Source organism: Heterodontus francisci, chromosome 8 (assembly GCF_036365525.1).
Source record: "Heterodontus francisci isolate sHetFra1 chromosome 8, sHetFra1.hap1, whole genome shotgun sequence".
Lineage (NCBI taxonomy): Eukaryota > Metazoa > Chordata > Chondrichthyes > Heterodontiformes > Heterodontidae > Heterodontus > Heterodontus francisci.
The window spans coordinates 29838060-29858965 of record NC_090378.1 but is presented as its reverse complement, the minus strand read 5'-3'; the positions used below and the strand labels follow the sequence as shown (position 1 = coordinate 29858965).

The 20906-nt window shown below is 44.6% G+C and overlaps 1 protein-coding gene across 2 annotated transcripts in view; it reads right to left on the bottom strand.

Moving 5' to 3' along the window:
• The window catches only part of cfap57 (cilia and flagella associated protein 57), a 127124-nt gene that overhangs the window by 46819 nt on the left and 59399 nt on the right, over positions 1-20906 (bottom strand). For both annotated transcript variants that reach the window (XM_068036881.1, XM_068036882.1), the window contains exons 8-9: positions 20599-20712; positions 10617-10829 (exon numbers count right to left, since the gene is read on the bottom strand). In XM_068036881.1, coding sequence (XP_067892982.1) covers positions 10617-10829; positions 20599-20712 — 327 coding nt within the window. The remainder of the gene's footprint in view (positions 1-10616; positions 10830-20598; positions 20713-20906) is intronic.

Below are 20906 nucleotides of genomic sequence, written 5' to 3'. Positions count from 1 at the left end.
AGTTTCAGTCATGGAAACACTGCTAATCTGCAAGTATGAGGTTTCAACTTGAAAACAAAACTCTTACAGTCACAGAGACATAGAGTCATACAGCACAGAAACAGGCCCTTCAGCCCATCGTGTCTGTGCCAGCCATCAAGCACCTACCTATTCTAATCCCATTTTCCCACACTTGGCCCATAGCCTTGTATGCTATGGCGTTTCAAGTGCTCACCTAAATACTTCTTAAATGTTGTGATGGTTCCTGCCTCGACCACCTCCTCAGGCATTCCAGATCCCAACCACCCTCTGGGTGAAAATATTTTTCCTCAAATCCCCTCTAAACCTCCTGCCCCTTACCTTAAATCTATGCCCCCTGGTTATTGACCCCTCCGCTAAGGGAAAAAGTTTCTTCCTATCTAATCTATCAATGCCCCTCATAATTTTGTATACCTCAATCATGTCCCCCTCAGCCTTCTCTGCTCTAAGGAAGACAACCCTAGCCTATTCAGTCTCTATTCATAGCTGAAACACTCCAGCCCAGGCAACATCCTGGTGAATCTTCTCTGCACCCTCTCCAGTGCAATCACATCCTTCCTATAGTGTGGTGCCCAGAACTGTACACAGTACTCCAGCTGTGGCCTAACTAGCATTTTATACAGCTCCATCATAACCTCCCTGCTCTTATATTCTATGTCTCGGCTAACAAACGGAAGTATCCCATATGCCTTCCTAACCACCTTATCTATCTGTGCTGCTGCCTTCAGTGATCTATGGACAAGTACATCAAGGTCCCTCTGACCTTCTGTACTTCCTATTTTCCTACCATCCATTGTATATTCCCTTGCCTTGTTAGTCTTCCCAAAATGAATCACCTCACACTTCTCTGGGTTAAATTCCATTTGCCACTGCTCTGCCCATCTTACCAGCCCATCTATATTGTCCTGTAATCTAAGGCTTTCTTCCTCACTATTTACAACACCACCAATTTTCATGTCATCTACGAACTTATTGATCATACCTCCTTTATTCATGTTTAAATCATTAATGTTGCTTTTAGTAAGTCACCAAGTTATAAAAAGTACATAATAGTGCCATTATCAAAGGTATATTTCATAAGTAATGGTACATTACTGAGCTTACTTCACTAAAATCAAACACCCTGGAATTTTCAACACTTTGCATAGAAGAATAAAATACGTGGTCTTGTAGTCATGTGAAATGAAAACATTGCTATTTCTATTCTTCTGTTCTTTGAATCTAATCTTTGTAAGCAAAACTAAACTATGTGCATTTTTTCTCAGAATGAAATCTTAACTTCATCCTGATTTTTTTGATGCTGGGAACAGGCTTGCAGAGCCATCAATAATGGAGCAGAAAAATCTGCTCACTCACCGGGCTGAATTTTATGGAGCCCTCGCCGCCGAGATCCATGGCGGAGGGGGCATGAAGACTGCTCTGGATGAGGCCCATCACCGAACTCGACGCCGTTAGGGCCCGTCCTGATCTTGTCGGTGGCGGCGAGGCCTCGTGGTAGCTCCCGCTGCTGCTCGGCGACGGGACCTCCATTTAAATATTAAAATCAATTTGATTACCTGACTTAATGATGGTCCCGTCGCCTCCTGATGTGCTGCTGCGATCTTCATTCTGGCGTCTGGCACAGACATGCCTTCGGTTCCCCGTCTGGGGAAAGGAGGCACAATACCTGTGGGGAGTGGAGAGGAGGTAATTTTCTCAGTGTGGGAGTGGGGGAGTGGGTTCAAACTCTTTGGATTGGTTGGGGGGATGGTGGGAAGGGGTTGAAGGGTTAGAGTTTATGAACTTTGGGGAAGGGAAGGTCACACAGTCAAGGCAGGTATTTTGGGGGGGAGGTGAGTGGGCAAGGAATTAAATGCAAGGCTTTGTGGGGGGGCGGTGGGAGAGGGGATGGATGATTTAATTATTTTCAATACTTTTTAATGCACTGTGACTTTAAAAATTCAAACTGTTATTTAGGGCTCTAAGCTCTTTAAAAATGGTGCTGGCATCCGGCGCACCTGCCCCCTCCACGTTACTGGGGGCAGTTGAGGGGGGGGGTGGTTGGGGAGGGTGCGGCTGCTCTGGCCACGCTAATGAGCTGCTGCGTATAAGATAGTGGTGGCTCCACAGACTGAAACTGCGCGTGGAGGCCGCCATCTTTTACGGCTGTCACCGCACTCAGCAGCGGCCAAATAGAATTCAGCCCATCAGTTCCCATCTGTCATTATCACCTGAATAATGCATGTCAATGCAATAGTTCCTTTATACTATCAAACATATCCAATATCATATCTTGCTTTGCCTTTGTATAACAGCCCAATGATTGGCTAGCATATCACTAGAAATTCCATTGACAGAGAAAGGTGTCATCATGAATAAAGAATCAGCTTTAGCTCAGAAGTGCATTATGACATGGAATTGCTGAAGACCTTATGGAAATCCCAAATGTCTCCATGTTGTCATATGAGCCCTTCCTTCATTTACATATTAATATAGCAAGTTGTCCATATCATATCATTCATTGCTGCATCACGAATAACAATGGATAATATTTATGAACATAACTTTTCACAAGCGCAAGTGTTCCCCAAGAGTAAAAGTGAAAGAAATGCCTCCCTTTGCCTGCTGTTACAACACCTCTGCTTGACTCCTACTCAATCTTTCTGCCTCCCTTTTTTTTCTGTTTCTCTCTTCAACTATCACTGATTTTCTTCAACTTTTGTTGTCACCTCTGTTTCTCTCCAGGTCTTTCTTTCTGTCTCCTTACATACGAACCTACGAATTAGGAGCAGGAATAGGCCATTTGACCCCTTGAGTCTGCTCCACCATTTGGTAAGATCATGGCTGATCTAATTGTGGCCTCAACTCTACTTTCCTGTCTGCCCACTATAACCTATGACTCCCTTGTTAATCAAGAATCTATCGAATTCAGCCTCAAAAATATTCAATGGCCCTGCCTCCACTGTTCTCTGGGGAAGAGATTTCCACAGACGAACAATCCTCAGAGAAAAAAAAAATTCTCCTCATCTCCATCTTAAATGGAAAACCCCTTATTTTCAAACTGTATCCCCTAGTTCTGGTCTCTCCCATAAGGGGAAACAACCTTTCAGCATCCACCCTGTTAAGTCTCCTCAGGATCTTATTTGTTTCAATAAGATCACCTCTCATTCTTCTAAACTCCTATGGTTAGAGGCCCAACCTATCCAACCTTTCCTCATGATAACTCCTTCACCCCAGGAATCAGTCGAGTGAACCTTCTCTGAACTGCTTCTAATGCAATTACATTCTTTCTTAAATGAGACCAAGACTGTGCGCTCTACTCCAGATGTGGTCTCACGAATGCCCTGTGCAACTGTAGCAAAACTTCTCTACTTTTATATTCCATTCCCCTTGCAATTAACAACAACATTCCATTTGCCTTCCTAATCATTTGCTGTATCTGCATACTAACTTTTTAAATCATGTACCAGGACACCCAGATCCCCCTGTACAGCAGCGTTCTACAATCTTTCTCCATTTAAATAATATACTGCTTTTCTATTCTTCTTGCCAAAATGAACAAGTTCACACATTTTTCCACGATACTCCTTCTGCCAAATTTTTGCCCACTCACTGAACCTATCTACATCCCTTTACAGATTCTATGGCTGGAATTTTACCCAAGGTGATGGGAACCGCCCACTGGCTGAAAAGTTGGTGGCGAACCTGCTTCCATCTCGTCTAGGAATCAGACCCGTATTTTGTGGGTACCCGGGCTTCAACTGGTGTGAGGAGGGACTTCCACCCACTTGAGGTAGGAAGTCCCGCCTAATAGAGCTGCCGGCCAATCAGTGGGCCAGCAGCTCTTAGCCCCAGCAGCGCCACAAGGAGCGGTGGCCACTGCTGGGACTGCAGCCCAGCATGAAGACAAGATGCCTGGGAGCCAGGAAGGAACGTTTTGTTTGCCTCGCTGGAGGTAATTGGTCAGGCCCCAGCGAGGCAAGTGTGGTCATTAGGGAGGAAGGGGGGCATTTTGGGTTTTGGGGGTGGTTGGGGTAGCGGAGGCGGCCCTCCATCAGGCACAGGGTGCCCGATCATGAGTGCCATCCCAGGACACTGAGAAGCCGCCTGGTTTCGTTAGGCAGCTTCTCCCAGCTCCAGGACGCCCGCTTGCCACGCATAAAAACCACGTGGAGGCGGGCGAAGGCCCTTAAGTGACCACTTAAAATGGCTCAATTTTACACCACCCCACCACCATCCCGCTTGTTGGGGTGGGATAAAATTCCGGCCTTTATGTCCTCTTCACAACATACTCTCCAACCTATCTTTGTGACATCAGCAAATTTAGCTACCATACATTCAGTCCCTTCATCCAAGTCATTGATATAGATTATAAATAATTGAGGCCCCAGTACTGAGCCCTGTGGCACTCCACTAGTTACAGCTTGCCAACCTGAAAATGCCTCATTTAACCCTACTCTCTGCTTCCTGTTATCTAAGCAGTGGGAAGGGTGGCAGTGGCGTAGTGATATGGTCACTGGACTAGTAGCACAGAGACCCAGGATATTGCTCCAGGGACATGGGTTCGAATCCCACCATGGCAGAAGGTGGAATTTGAAATAAATTAATAAACCTGGAATTAATAAGCTAGTCGAATGATGGCCATGAAACCATGGTCGATTGTTGTAAAAATCCATCTGGTTCACTAATGTCCTTTAGGGAAGGAAATCTGCTGTCCTAACCTGGTCTGGCCTACATGTGACTCCAGACCCACAGCAATGTAGTTGACTCTTAAATGCCCTCTGAAATGGCCTCGCAGGCCACCCAGTTGTATCTAACCGCTATGAAGTCAATAGGGAATGAAACCAGACTGACCACCCAGCATTGACCTAGGCACCGGAAATGACAATGGCAAACCAGCCCTGTTGACCCTGCAAAGTCCTCCTTATTAACATCTCGGGGCTTGTGCCAAAGTTGGGAGAGTTGTCCCACAGACGAGTCCAGCAACAGCCTGACATAGTCATACTTTAATGACAATGTCCCAGACACCGCCATCACTATCCCCAGGTATGTCCTGTCCCACCGACAGGACAGACCCAGCAGAGGTGGCGGCACAGTGGTATACAGTCAGGAGGGAGTTGCCCTGGGAGTCCTCAACATCAGCATGCAGTCCTCAGCATGAAGTCTCATGGCATCAGGTCAAACATGGGCAACGAAACCTTCTGCTGATTACCATCTACTGCCCCACTTCAGCTGATGAATCAGTACTCCTCCATGTTGAACAGTACTTGGAGGAAGCTCTGAGGGTGGCAAAGGCGCAGAATATACTCTGGGTGGGAGACTTCAATATCACCAAGAGTGACTCGGTAGCACCACTACTGACCGAGCTGGCCGAATCCTAAAGGACATAACTGCTAGACTAGGTCTAAGGCAGGTGGTGAGAGAACTAACGAGAGGAAAAAATATATTTGACCTTGTCCTCACCAATCTGAATGCTGCAGATGCATATGTCCATGACAGTATTGGTAGGAACAACCACCGCACAGTCCTTGTGGAGACAAAGTCCCATCTTCACATTGAGGATACCCTCCATCATGTTGTGTGGCATTACCACCATGCTAAATGGGATAGATTTCGAACAGATCTAGCAATGCAAATGCAGCATCCATGAAGTGCTGTAGGCCATTAGCAGCAGCAAAATTGTACTCAAACACAATCTGTAACCTCATAATCTGGCATATCCCCCACTCTACCGTTACAATCAAGCTGGGGGATCAACCCTGGTTCAATGAAGAGTGCAGGAGGGCATGCTAGGAGCAGCAGCAGGCATACCTCAAATTGAGGTGTCAACCTGGTGAAGTTACAACCCAGGACTACTTGCGTGCCAAACAGTGTAAGCAGCATGCGATAGACAGACCCACGCAATCCCATAACCAATGGATCAGATCTAAGCTCTGCAGTCCTGCCACATCCAGTCGTGAATGGTGGTGGACACTTAAACAACTAACTGGAGGAGGTGGCTCCACAAATATCCCCATCCTCAATGATGGCGGAGCCCAGCACATCAGTGTAAAGATAAGGCTGAAGTATTTGCAAAAGTCTTCAGCCAAAGGGGCTGAGTGGATGACCTATCTCGGTCTCCTGCTGAGGTCCCCAGCATTAGGGCGGCACAGTGGCGCGGTGGTTAGCAGCCTCACAGCTCCAGCGACCCGGGTTCAATTCTGGGTACTGCCTGTGTGGAGTTTGCACGTTCTCCCTGTGTCTGCGTGGGTTTCCTCCGGGTGCTCCGGTTTCCTCCCACATGCCAAAGACTTGCTGGTTGATAGGTTAATTGGCCATTATAAATTGCCCCTAGTATAGGTAGGTGGTAGGGAAATATAGGGACAGGTGGGGATGTGGTAGGAATATGGAATTAGTGTAGGATTAGTATAAATGGGTGGTTGATGGTCGGCACAGACTCGGTGGGCTGAAGGGCCTGTTTCAGTGCTGTATCTCTAAACTAAACATTACGGATGCCAGTCTTCAGCCAATTCGATCCACTCCGCATGATATCAAGATATGACTGAAGGCACTGGATACTGCAAAGGCTATGGGTCCTGACAGCATTCTGGCAATAGTACTGAAGACTTGTGCTCCAGAACATTCTGTGCCCCTAGCCAAGCTGTTCCAGTACAGCTACAACACTGGCATCCACCCGGCAAAGTGGAAAATTGCCCAGATATGCCCTCTACCCAAAAAGCAGGACAGGTCCAACCCAGCCAATTACCGCCCCATCAGTCTCCTCTCAATCATCAGTAAAATGATGGAAGGTTTCGTCAACAGTGCTATAAAGCGGCACTTGCTTAGCAATAACCTGCTCACTGATGCTCAGTTTGGGTTCCTCCAGGGCCACTCAGCTCCTGACCTCATTACAGCCTTGGTTCAAACATGGACAGAAATACTGAACTCAAGAGGTGAGGTGAAAGTGACTGCCCTTGACATCAAGGCAACATTTGACCGAGTATGGCGTCGAGGAGCCCTAGCAAAACTGGAGTCAATAGGAATCGGGGGAAAACTCTCTGCTGGTTGGAGTCATACCTAGCTCAAAGGAAGATGGTTGTGGTTGTTGGAGGCCAATCATCTGAGCTCGAGGACATCACTGCAGGAGTTCCTCAGGGTAGTGTCCTAAGCCCAACCTTCTTCAGCTGCTTCATCAATGACCTTCCTTCAATCATAAGGTCAGATGTGGGGATGTTCGCTGATGATTGCACAATGTACAGCACCATTCAGAACTACTCAGATACTGAAATAAAAGCAAAATACTGCGGATGCTGGAAATCTGAAACAAAAACAAGAAATGCTGGATTCACCCAGCAGGTCTGGCAGCATCTGCGGAAAGAGAAGCAGAGTTAACGTTTCGGGTCAGTGACCCTTCTTCGGAACTGTTCCGAAGAGTTCCGAAGAAGGGTCACTAACCCGAAACGTTAACTCTGCTTCTCTTTCCGCAGATGCTGCCAGACCTGCTGGGTGAATCCAGCATTTCTTGTTTTTGTTTACTCAGATACTGAAGCAGTCTGTATAGAAATGCAGTAAGACCTGGACAATGTCTAGGCTTGGGCTGATAAGCGGCAAGTAACATACACGCCACACAAGGGCTAGGCAATAACCATCTCCAACAAGAAAGAATCTAACCATCTCCCTTTGACATTCAATGGCATTACGATCGCTGAATTCCCCACTATCAACATCCTGGGGGCTACCATTGACCAGAAACTGAACTGGAGTAGTCATGTAAATACCGCGGCTACAAGAAGAGATCAGAGGCTAGTAACTCACCTCCTGACTCCCCAGAGCCTGTCCACCATCTACAAGGCACAAGTCAGGAGTGTGATGGAATACTCTCCACTTGCCTGAATGGGTGCAGCTCCAACACTCAAGAAACCTGACACCATCCAGGACAAAGCAGCCACTAGATTGGTACCCCATTTACAAACATTCACTCCCTCCACCACCGACACACAAAGGCAGTAGAATGCATCTACAAGATGCACTGCAGCAATGCACTAAAGCTGCTTAGACAACACCTTCCAAACCTGCGATCTCTACCACCTAGAAGGACAAGGGCAGCAGATGCATGGGAACACCACCACCTGCAGGTTCCCCTCCAAGTCACACACCATCCTGACTTGGAACTATATTGCCATTCCTTCACTGTCGCTGGGTCATAACCCTGGAACTCCCATCCTAACAGCACTGTGGGTGTACCTACCCTGCATGGACTGCAGTGGTTCAAGAAGGCAGCTCACCACCACCTTCTCAAGGGCAATTAGGGATGAGCATTAAATGCTGGTCTAGCCAGTGACATCCATATCCCATGAACAAATAAAAAAAAGCAATCCTTTATCTAGGCTAATATATCACCCCCTACACCATGAACTCTTATTTTGTGCAGTCACCTTTGATGTGGCACTTTATCAAATGCCTTTTGGAAATCCAAGGACACCACATTTACTGGCTCCCCTTTATCTGCATTGTTTGTTGCTTCCTCAAAGAACTCTAATAAATTAGTCAAACTTGACTTCCCTGTCACAAAACCATGTTCATTCTGCCTGATCACATTAAGAGTTTCTAAGTGCCCTGCTACAACCTCCTTAATAATAGATTCTAGTATTTTCCCTATGACAGATGCTGGCTAACTGACCTATAGTTTCCTGCTTTCTGTCTCCCTCCTTTCTTGAATAGAGGAGTTACATTCGCTATTTTCCAATCTGATGGGACCTTTCCAGAATCTAGGGAATTTTGGAAAATTACAACCAATGCATCTACTATCTCAGCAGCAACTTCTTTTAAGACCCTAGGATGCAAGCAACAGATCCTGGGGACTTGTCAGCCTTTCTTTCTAATAGTTTTCTTCGTACCTTTTCCCTGGTGATTGTAATTCTTTAAAGTTCCTCCCTCTCTTTCACCTCTTGACTTACAAGTATTTCTGGGCTGTTATTTGTGTCTTCTACAGTGAAAACAGACACAAAATATCTGTTCAACACATCCATCATTTCCTATTTCCCATTATTAATTTCCAGGTTCCTTCTCTAGAGGACCAACGCTCACTTTAGTTACTCTTTTCCTTTTTGAATACTTGTAGAAACTCTTGCTATCCATTTTTATATTTCTAGCTAGCTTTCTCTCATATTATAATTTCTCCCTCCATATTTTTTTCATCATTCTTTGCTGGTTTTTAAATTCTGTCCAATCTTTTGACCTACCACTAATCTTTGTAGAATTGTTTGCTTTTTCTTTCAATTTGATACTATCCTTAACTTCCACAGATGGTGCGACCTTCTCATAGCCTTTCTTTCTCACTGGAATATATCTTTGCTGAGTGTTATGAAATATCTCCTTAAATGTCTGCCATAGCATCTCTACTGTTCCACACTTCAACTTTTAATTTCCCAGTTCACTTTCGACAGCTCTGCCTTCATACCCTTGTACTTGCCTTTATTTAAGTCTCAAACGCTAGTCTTAGACACACACCCTCAAACTGAATGAAAAATTTAATCATGTTATGGTCACTGCTACCCAGAGGCACCTTTACTATGGGGTCATTAATTAATCCTGTCTTTTTGCACATTACCAGGTCTAGAATAGCCTGCTCTTTGATTAGCTCTAGAATGTGCTGCTCTAAGAACTCATCTTCTGAGCTATCTTTGCAAACCTGATCCGTCCAATCTGTATGTAGATTAAAATCACCCATGATTATTGCTGTACCTTTCTTACAAGCTCCCATTATTTCTTCCCGTATACTCTGTCCTACAGTGTAGCTACTGTTAGGGGGTCTATAAACTACTTCCACAAGTGACTTCTCACCTTCGCTATTTCTTATCTCTACCCAAAGTGATTCTACAGCTTGATCTTTAGAACTAAGGTCAGCTCTCACTATTGTACTTCTTTCTCCAAATGTGATATTTTATATCAAGACATTTAAACTATTTCAAATGATTACAAGCACAAATCATAACCTCTCACTCCCTCGCCCCTTAGTTTGTTATTATTTTCAGAATACCACAAATTTGATGCAATATGGTCCTGTGCTATTATCAAATAGGACATTACTCCAATATCTGATCTATGATAAAAGTGTTTAGAGAAATAAAAGCTGAATGGGAAAAATTGAAATTTAGTGATACCTTGGTGCTTTAATTAGTTGTATATATATCTTTCCAAAGTTTGATCATCTTCTTAAATCCTGTGGACCAATCGGCATCCTCAAAAACACTCAACACACATTTTTTACTAATGTATTTAGATTTTAATACTCAGTAATGTGGCAATATTATACTAATACAATTTATAGTGTTCAAAAGGACAACAATGTATGGCAGTCATTGGTTTACTCACCACCCTTTTTATTTTTCTGCATAGAAGATTGTGTATTGAGAATTTAGTGACAACATGATTATTCTGCTTTCATTTGTTTTACCCAGATAAAACTGTTGCAATGAATAAGAGTTTAATTTATTTAATCTCAGAACTATTGAGTAATCTCCCAGAAAAGTTGGCCCTTGAAACATATCTTATTATATTGCACCTGCTGATCAGCAGTTTCTAAATGCCATTTTATCACAGGATATAACAGCAACTTTTCTTCACCTCATTCTACACACCTGGGAATCAGTAATTTCTTTCAAAGTTCGATCAGACCCCACTGCAAAGATGGTTTTACTATCTGGTGAGATACAAAGATCAGCGTAACTGCAGGTCTTCAGTACACACTCCGATTCTCGCTTTCCAGTCAGTGTATTCCATTCATACACTGCACCATCCATACCACAGGAAATCAATTTACTGTCATCCAAATTCCAGACGATAGCACGAATCTGTATTGGGAAGAAATGGAAGAACATCAGTGTATAATTTTTTAAGTACTCACTTTACCATGTACTTCACAAAGTTCCACTGCATTTTAGTAAAAATCACATTCAATATATACACTTGGGCCTTTACAGTGTTCACTGAACATATACAGACTTAAAGGGCTGAATCTTCATAGGGCGGCAGAGGTAGGGATGGAGTTGGGTGGGTTCAGAAAATCGTGCCACCGAGAGACATGAGTGTTTTCAATATGGTTCTGACGTGCTGGGATTTTTGAAACAGAGTCAGCAAGCAGAAAACAGCAAGGTGCCAGAAAAGGCAGGCCTGTAACTTGGCATGCAAACAAGCTAATTGTCAGCTCATTGAGGGGCAGCTTGCAATTATTCAGAGGGACACAGGAAACAGGGAAGTTCTCCAGCCTGTCCATGAGGAGGAGGCAACATGTCAGTGGGGACTGAGTCATGAACGTGGGTGTTAGAGCACTGTTTAAGAGGGTGAAGGCTCAGGGGTCATCTCATTCATTGGCACACACTGGCCATCACATTACCAGTGCTCCCTGGGAGTTCAGTTAGTGAGAGTTGGGGCAGTTGGGGGTTGGAGAACTGAGACTGCAGGAGTCACGGGGGCACAGCAGGGGGGCTCCAGGAGCTGTGAAAGTCCAGCTGGAGGCAAGCAAAGCCATTCCTGCAAATGAGGATTAGTTACTCTTAATTAGAGATGAGCAGCAGCGTTAGCAGCAGATTCAGACACCTAGCCACAAGGGACACAGCGGTGAGGAACAAGGGGTTGGGGGACAACGAAGGCAATACCCTCACAACAGGGTGCACCAATGAAAAGTAATCTTCCTAGAAGTGTCAGAGCAGCAGTGCCGCTGGAAGCTGCTCCTATCCAAGCAATTGGTTTCTTCAAGTGAGAACCAGGCCATGTACAATAAGTTGAGAGGGAGGGTGAAGAGTAAAATTAGACTGGCAAAGAGAGACTATGATAATAGAATGGCAGGCAGCATAAAAGAAGCCAAATATTTTCTACCGACATGTAAATAGTAAGCAGATGGTAAGGGATGTGGGTGGTTTTATCATTGGGTTTTAACTCCTTTATGTTTTATTTGTCAAATAAGCAGACTGTGACAGGTTTTCTTGTAGGTTTAAAACAGAAGATTAACTATTTATTGAGCAATATTCATTCCCAAAATTACCGCAACCACACCCACACATGCATTCACACACATACACACACACACATACACACACACACACACATACACACACACACACACACACACACACACACACATGCGTGAAAAGATAGAGGGGAAAAGGGGTAAGTGGTTTGAAGTGAGGTAGGTTTTCGGGGTTCATGTTAAACCTGGTGAATCTTCTCAGAGATCAATTTCTCCTTTAAAGTTGCAGGCTTGGGTTGTTTGTAGATTTTTCTGGTAGTTGAGACTTCAATTTGGATACAGAGGATCACTTTGAGTTCTCTGCTGCACAAGTTTAAGTGTAGAATTCACAGAGGGCACCTTCTTTGGCTTTTGCTGGATTTCTCCCAGCTCTCAGCTGGACAGGCTTTTGCGATGTTTGTTCTGATCTCTCCTCTCTCCAGAGAGCTACCTTTTAAGGTCAAAACTCTCTTACGACGTTGAGTCCCCTCCCTATAGTAATAAACAATGGCCGAGGATGTGGCTGCTTCACACCTTCTTTGTTTCAGAAGAACCCATTCAATTCAAAAATGTCTCTTGATGGGTGTAATTGACACCCCTTAGCTTAGAATGTATCCTTTTGTCCTTGCCAGACAGTAAGACAGAATGAATATGGCAGCGTTTGCTGACAACACAACCATAAGGTGGCACAGTACTGTGCAAATGCAGCCTCACCCACTGAAACATCACTGTCTGCGACGGGTCAGGCAGTTGCCAGTATTAAAGATGACACTGCTCAATTTGTCACATAAGACAAATTAAACACAAATCCTCTCAATGGCTGCGATCGCTGCCACCATCTCACTCCCAACAGTACCCCACCCCCTCTTGCCATCGTGCTTCTCTTCACCACGCCCTCCCACACCGTCTGCTCGCCGCTTGCTCCCTGTCTCACCACTGCCTTCCCTCAGCCTCTTGCTCCCACCCTCTCCACTTCCCCTCCTCAGCTGCTTGCTCCCCGCCTTGCCGCTTCGACTGCTCGCTCCCCGCTTCCCCCCTCACCCCTGCCAGCCGCTTGCTCCAGGCCTCTCTCCCCTGGGTTATTTGCTCCCACATCACCCTGTTACCCCTCAGCCGCTCGCGCCCTGCCTTGCTGCTTTAGCAGCTCATTTCCCACTCCCCACTGGTTCTTCAGGTGGCACAGCAGGGAGTGATTGGCCAAGGGTTCAATTCTAGGTACTGCCTGTGCGGAGTTTGCAAGTTCTCCCTGTGTCTGCATGGGTTTCCTCCGGGCGCTCCGGTTTCCTCCCACATGCCAAAGGCTTGCAGGTTGATAGGTAAATTGGCCATTATAAAATTGCCCCTAGTATAGGTAGGTGGTAGGGAAAATATAGGGACAGGTGGGGATGTGGTAGGAATATGGAATTAGTGTAGGATTAGTATAAATGGGTGGTTGATGGTCGGCACAGAGTCGGTGGGCCGAAGGGCCTGTTTCAGTGCTGTATCTCTAAATAAAATAAAAAATAAATAAAAAATAAAAATAAATAAATAAATAAAATAAAATAAGGGGGGGGGGGGGGGGGGGGGAAACAACAAATCCCAAAGTGAGTAGCCAAGGGAGGAAGGGCGAGGGCAGGAACAAGTAGCTGAGGGAAGGCAGCAGTGAGGGCGGGAGCGAGTGGCTGAGGGAAGTCAGCGGTTAGGTGAGGAGCGAGCGGCCAAGGGGGGAAGTGGCGAGGTTGAGGGAAGGCAGCGGAAAATTGAAAGTGGCAATTGAAGCGGGGATGGGAGGATGGAGCAGGGTAATGTTAGTAGGAATGGCGCCAGCGATCGCAGCCATTGAGGGGCGAGGACATCATTGCGTGGTGACGCCAGTGCACGCATGAGTGCATTCATACTGGCAAGCTGGCAAATGTTTGCACACACTGACGACGTCCATGATTGCTCTGCTCATGCTCTGCATTGTCAGGAATTACTATGTTTGAGTATGTAGTTTGACCTTTGGTAGCCATTTTGCAGCACATTGCTCACTTTTTAAAGGAAAAGTCAATGTTAGAACTCTTCAATTTGGTTTCTGTATTTTCAATTGCTGCACTTCTGTGAGCGTGACAGTAATAAGAGGTGGAGTGCGGCCTATTAGGGACAAAGAGGGTACTATATGCTTAGAGGCACAGGGAAAGACTAATATAATTAATTAGTACTTCGTATCAGTGTTCACTAAGGAAGTGGAATCTGACCAGATATATGCAGAATCGGAGAGAGTAAATAGATAGGGAATAAATTGTGAGGGGGGAAGATACTAAAAAGGTTGGCTATGCTTAGGGTATTTAAGTCACCTGGTCTGGATGGCTTGCATCCCAGGTTGGAAAAGGAAATGGGGATGGAGATAGCAGAATGGCTTGCCATAATCTTCCAATCTTCACTGGATATGGGGGAGGTGCCAGAGGATTGGAGAGTGGCAAATGTGGCAACCTTATTCAAGAAAGGGTGTAAAAGGACAGTTCTAGCAACTACAGGCCAGTTAGTTAAACATCAGTGGTGGGTAAAGTTTAAGAAACAATAATCAGGGGAAGAATCAACACACACTTGGAGAGCTTTGGGTTAATTAAGGATAGCCAGCACGGATTTGTAAAAGGCAGACCATGCTTGACTAATCTAATTGAACTTTTTGATGAAGTAACAGAGAAGGGAATGCAGTGGATGTTGTTTATGTGGATTTTAAGAAAGTGTTTGATAAGGTACCAGATAAAAGGCTGGTTAACAAAATTGAGGCTCATGGAATAGGAGGGTCAGTGTCCAACTGGATAGAAAATTGGCTTAAGGACAGAAAGCAGCAAGTTGTAGTAAATGGTTGTTTTTCCAACTGGAGGATAGTAGACAGTGGTGTTCCCCAAGGGTCAGTGCTGGGACCACTGCTTTTTTCGCTATTTATAAATGACTTGGACCTTGGGATACTGAGTAGAATCTTAAAATTTGCTGATAACACCAAACTTGGAGGTGTGGCAAACAGTGAGGATGATATGAACCACCTGCAACAGGACATAGATAGGCTTGCAGACTGGGCAGAGGTGGCAGATGGAATTTAATACAGACAGGTTAGTGTGAAGTAATGCATTTTGGGAGAAGGAATAAGGAGAGGCAATACATGCTTAATGGCACAGTTCTAAAGAGTGTGCAGGAACAGAGGGACCTGGGGTCATATGCATCAATCTTTGAAAGTGGCAGGACATATTGAGAGAGTGGGTATAAAGCTTGTGGGATCTTGGGCTTCATAAACAGAGGCATTGAGTACAAAAGCAGGGAAGTTATCCTGACCCTTTATAAAGTTCTGGTTAGGCCCAAACTAGAGAAATGCATCCAGTTCTAGTCACCACACTTCAGGAAGGATGTGAGGGTCTTCGAGATGGTGCCGAGGAAACTTACCAGAATGATTCCAGGGATGGTGGATTACAAGATGTTACAAGGTTAGATTGGAAAAATGGGGTTGTTCTCCTTAGAATAAAAGAGACTGAGGGAGATTTAATAGAAATGTACAAAATTATGAAAAGTTAGACAAGGAAAAACTGTTCCCATTAACTGATGTTACAAGGACTAGAGGATACAGATTGAAGGTTTTGGACAATCAATGCAGAGGGAATGTGAGGACAAACTTTTTTACGCAGTGAATGGTGATGACCTGGAACCCGTTGCCACAAGGATGGTGGAAACAGAGACAATCAATGACTTCAAAAGGAAACTGGATAGCCACTTGAAGAAAATAGACTTGCAGGGCTACAGGAATGAAGCAGTAGGGTGGGACTGATTGGATAACTCTGTGGAGTGCTGGCATGTACTCCATGGGCTGAATGGCTTTATTCTGTGTTTTTTTACATTTTTTTTTTTAGAGCTACAGCACTGAAACAGGCCCTTCGGCCCACCGAGTCTGTGCCGACCATCAACCACCCATTTATACTAATCCTACATTAATCCCATTTCCCTCTCACATCCCCACCTTCCCTCAATTCCCCTACCTATACTAGGGGCAATTTATAATGGCCAATTTACCTATTAAACTGCAAGCCTTTGGCTGTGGGAGGAAACCGGAGCACCCGGCGAAAACCCACGCGGTCACAGGGAGAACTTGCAAACTCCGCACAGGCTGTAAATGACTCTATGACCTGTGTGACCTCAGTGAGAATCACTTCAGGCCTAGCAGATCTTGTGGGCATGCTCTGCCAGTAGACGTAAAAGTTAAAGAGTTTTGCTGAAGTTCTTTGCATCTGAGTCATTCCAAGGATCGGCTGCTGACTTGGGTGGCCTTTCTCAAGCAGCTGCCCATCATTTCGTAAGACAGTTTACAGATGTGCTGCTCGAGAGGGCCACGTCTTACATAGAGTTTCAAATGGCTACCATAACGCAGTCACAGAGGGCAGTGGGATTCGCCTCCATCACTGGATTCCCTCAGGTGGAGGGGGTCATCAATTGCAGCCAGGTGGCTATCAAGGCACTGATTGAGCAGCCAGGAAGATTCCTCAAAAGAAAGGGATTTCACTTCCTAAGTATCCAACTTCTCTTTGACCACAGCAAGTATTTCATGCAGTTGTGTGCACAGCATCCTGGCAGCTGCCATGATTGCTTCATTCTCAGGCAATCGCACTTGCCGCAGCTCTTCATGGCACCTGAGAGACTCCGTGGATGGCTGTTAGGGGACAAGGGATATATCCTGAAAAGATGGCTACAGACAGTGATGCGAGACCCTGCAATGGAGGCACAGAGGTGCTACAACTGATGCCATCTCATCACCAGGACCACCATCGAACAGGCCATCAGACTTCTGAAGATGCAATTCTAGTGCCTTCACTGGTTGGCACCCTCCAGTACTCTCCCGCAAGGGTCTCTCACATTGTGGTTCTCTACTGTGCTCTCGATAACATGGTCCTCCAGAGAGTTGTGAACCTTGTCGAGGGGGAAGTAGTGGAGCAGCAAATTTCCTCAGAGGAGGAGGAAGAAACAGGGGAGAACACTGCCCATGTTTTGCAAGGTCTTTCACAGGACAGGATCAGAGATCAAAGTATCAAGCAGGTTGGCAGGAAAATTCACGCAGCAATATTCAGGAACTTTGCTCCTGAGGGCACCTCATTCAGGAAAGCACTTGGGTCTGATGCTCAACTTCATTGAAATAACATAGCCCCTCCATCATCCACATAAGGCAGAAGTCTGCCATTGCTCCCCAAAATGAATGAGGCACAAGTCACCAATGGCTACACAATTACCTCGAGCACAAACCTCTGCATCGCTCCTCCACATCTTCCTTCGTTTCCCTTGATTTCATCAAAGACTGGAAACATACAGGACTCAGTTCAAACAACACCACATCCATTGTATTGAATTCTCATAACTTTACTCAACATAACACATGTCACCCAAGTCAATATCAATGTGAAATTACCAACATGGTGGTCTTCACTCATGACTGCTCCTATGGGGTGCTACCCCTATGGTTGCAGATGAGGTGGAGGTAGCCAGCTCGCTTGTATGTGCTTGCGGCTGAGATGCATCTTGGAAGTGCCAATGGGTGCACCTCCACTAGTGACAATGCAGGAGCAGCCTCTATCACAGGGCCTTATAGAACAGATGGTGCCTCAGTCAGTGGGGCCAAGATGGCAGATGATGATGATGATGATGACGGTGCCCCATGTGTGGTGGCCCCTCAACATCATCTCTGACCCCCTGAGCCATTTGATGGAGTGCTTGATTATCAGAGGGAACCACCAGTTGGAGCACAACAGGCATCCACTCCATGCATCTTTGTGCCATTCGCACCACTGACCGGTCAATGCACAGAATGTCAACTCACTGCTCCTTCATATACTCAGTGATGCCACATCTGGCTTGCCACGAGATTGACCAATCTTTCAATGGAGGAGTTCATGTTCTCAAAACCCTCAGACATAGCAATGCACATGTGCTGAATGAACTCCTCCATTCTGTTCCCATGACTCTGCACCACTTCAAGGAACTCTGACATGTGGGCACACATCTTCGGCAACTGGTCCAGGAATACCTGCCTTGTATGTGATTTCCAAGGCTGTGCATCTCTGCCCAGCTAAGCATGGCTGAATCTATCCACCATCCTCTGATGGGAACAGCCCACAGCTGCCTCTGAGTCCCTCACCTCCTCCTGTTCACTTGCAAAGTATTGCTCACCCTGTGCCACCAGATTGCATGAGGGCGCTGGCAGAGGGTGCACTTGACTGTTGTGAAATTATTCATCATCTCTGCTTCCACCACCCTTGTAGGCAGCGAGTTCCAGATTATTACCATTCACTGCGTAAAAAATTTCTTCCTCACATCCCCCTGCATCAATTGCCCAAAAACTTTAATCTGTGTTCCCTAGCCCTTGTACCATCAGATAATGAAAACTGCTTTTCTTTGTCTACCCTATCCAAACCTGTCATAATCTTGTATACCTCAATCAAATCTTCCCTCAATCTCCTTTGCTCCAAGTAGAACAACCCCAGCTTCTCCAACCTAACTTTGTATCTAAAATCCCTCATTGCTGGAAACATTCGGGTAAATCTCCTCTGCACACTCTCAAGGGTCCTCACATCTTTCCTAAAGTTGGTGACCAGAACTGAATGCAATACTCGAGTTGTGGCCTAACCAGATCTATATAAAGGTTCAGCATAACTTCCCAGTTTTTGTCCTCAAATATCTCTAATTATGAAGCCCAAGATCCTGTATGCTTTGCTATCTACTCTTTCATAATGTCCTGCACCTTCAAAGATCTATGCACATGAACCGCCAGGTCCTTCTACCCCTGCACACTCTTTAGAACTGTGCCATTTTACTCTCCCTATCCCTTTTGCCAAAATGCATCACCTCACATTTCTCTGTATTAAATTCCATCTGCCACCTCTCTGCGCATTCTGCTGCCCTATGTCCTGTTGCAGTTGTCTGGTATTATTCTGACTGTCTGTCACACCTTCAAGTTTGAAATTTTACCCTGTATTCCAATATCCAGGTTATATATATATATATATATATATATATATATCAAAAAAGCAGTGGTCCTAGGATTGAATCTTGAGGAACATCCTCCAGTCTGAAAAACAACCATTTTCCGCGACTCTGTTTTCTGTCCTTAATCCAATTTTTTTATCCTATTCCATGGGTCTCAATTTTGTTAACCAACCTTTTATGTGGTACTTGTTGTGGGATGACCTTAAGAAGGTACCACCTTAAGAGCCGTAAGTGAAGGTCACCAGAGAAAGTGATGTCGCGTCACACATGACCAGGGAGTTGTGGGTGTAGCCCGACAGGGTGAGATGTGTTTAGATGTGCTCATGCAGTAATTTTATATATATATATATTTTATATATATGTTCTACTTAAGTAGAATAAAAACCAGCGTTTTCTTTGGATATTACTTGTAGTTCTGGGAGTTTTAGAATAGTTCACATATCAAAGGGACAAGCAATATTACAGTGCTTTGTCAAAGGCTTTCTTAAAATCCATACAGACAACATCCATTTTTTTCCCTTCAACAACCTTCTCTGATCCTTCACCAAAAAATTCGATTAGATTAGTCAAGCACAATCTGCCTTTTACAAATCTGTGCTGGCTCTCCCTAATTAACTCAAATCTCTCCAAGTGCCTGCTGATTTTTTCCATGATTATTGTTTCTAAAACCATACCCACCACAGATATTAAACTGACTGGCCTGTAGTTACTAGGAATGTCCATACACTTGGCATGGACTCGATGGGCCGAATGGTTTCCTTCTGTGCCATTTTGACTTTATGACCCTTTCTTGAATAAGGCTGTCACATTGACCACTCTCCACTCTTCTGGTACCTCCCCCTATCTCGGGAAGATTAGAAGATTCTGGCAAGCCCTTCCGTTATCTCCATTCCCAGTTCCTTTAGCAACCTGGGATGCTAGCCATCTGGACCAGGCAACTTATCTACTCTAAGCATAGCCAGACTCTCCAGTACATCCTGCCTATCAATTTCTTCTTTACTAAAAGTAAACAGTTCCTAGATGTGTACAGTGCTGAACACAGAAAATATGCAATGCTATGTATCATCTCAATTTGCTGTTTTCTGTGATTACATTGCTGCTGTGTACTTATAGTTTATTTAATATATATTTAGATATTTCATGTTGCTTTCTAATTATTGTTCTTAACTTACATTGTTATAACTTTAGTATCATGCTTTAGTATCTTCAAAGCTATTTCTCTACCTCTTTAAGGTTGTTTTTTTATCCTTATATTCAGACAGGTGTAAGATAACACATGTCCATTTGTATCTACCCTTTGAACATGAAATTACTTTTACCCATCATCAATTGATACAGTATTAAACATGGCCATAGATGTGGAATTAGTCTTGGTCATTTATCAATTAATTTCGTATTATCCATGTTCATATGTAAAGATATGGGATTACAGAATCCAGTGCACTTATCCTTTCTTATAAACACTGGATAATCTTTACCATTTTTAAAATACTCACAGATATGATATGATGAGAAATATAGCATTGCCTATGTCACATAAGTCACTAATCATCATGATGGCAGACTGAGAAGGCTCAAGAAAAATCAGAAACAAAATTTCTGAAATGTATGATATATACTAGTTTGAATCTCACCTTCCCATTGTGACCTTTAAGATTAACCTGGTTTTCAAATGTTGTTGTGGAATGAACATGAATGACGTTTCCATTCACAACTGCAAATAGGTGTCCACCATTGCTGAAGGAACACTGAAAGAAGAGAAGATAGTATTAAAAGTCATACCATTACAGAAGCTGGAAACTCTGGAGCAGTATAAATGGCAGTCCAGTGTTAAGAAGGTGCTTTTATTTTTAAAATTTTTTTTTGAGGACTTGTATTTTAGAACTATGGACATTGGCTCATTTGGAAAACTGAAAGATTTCCATGGATGTGTTTTCTATTT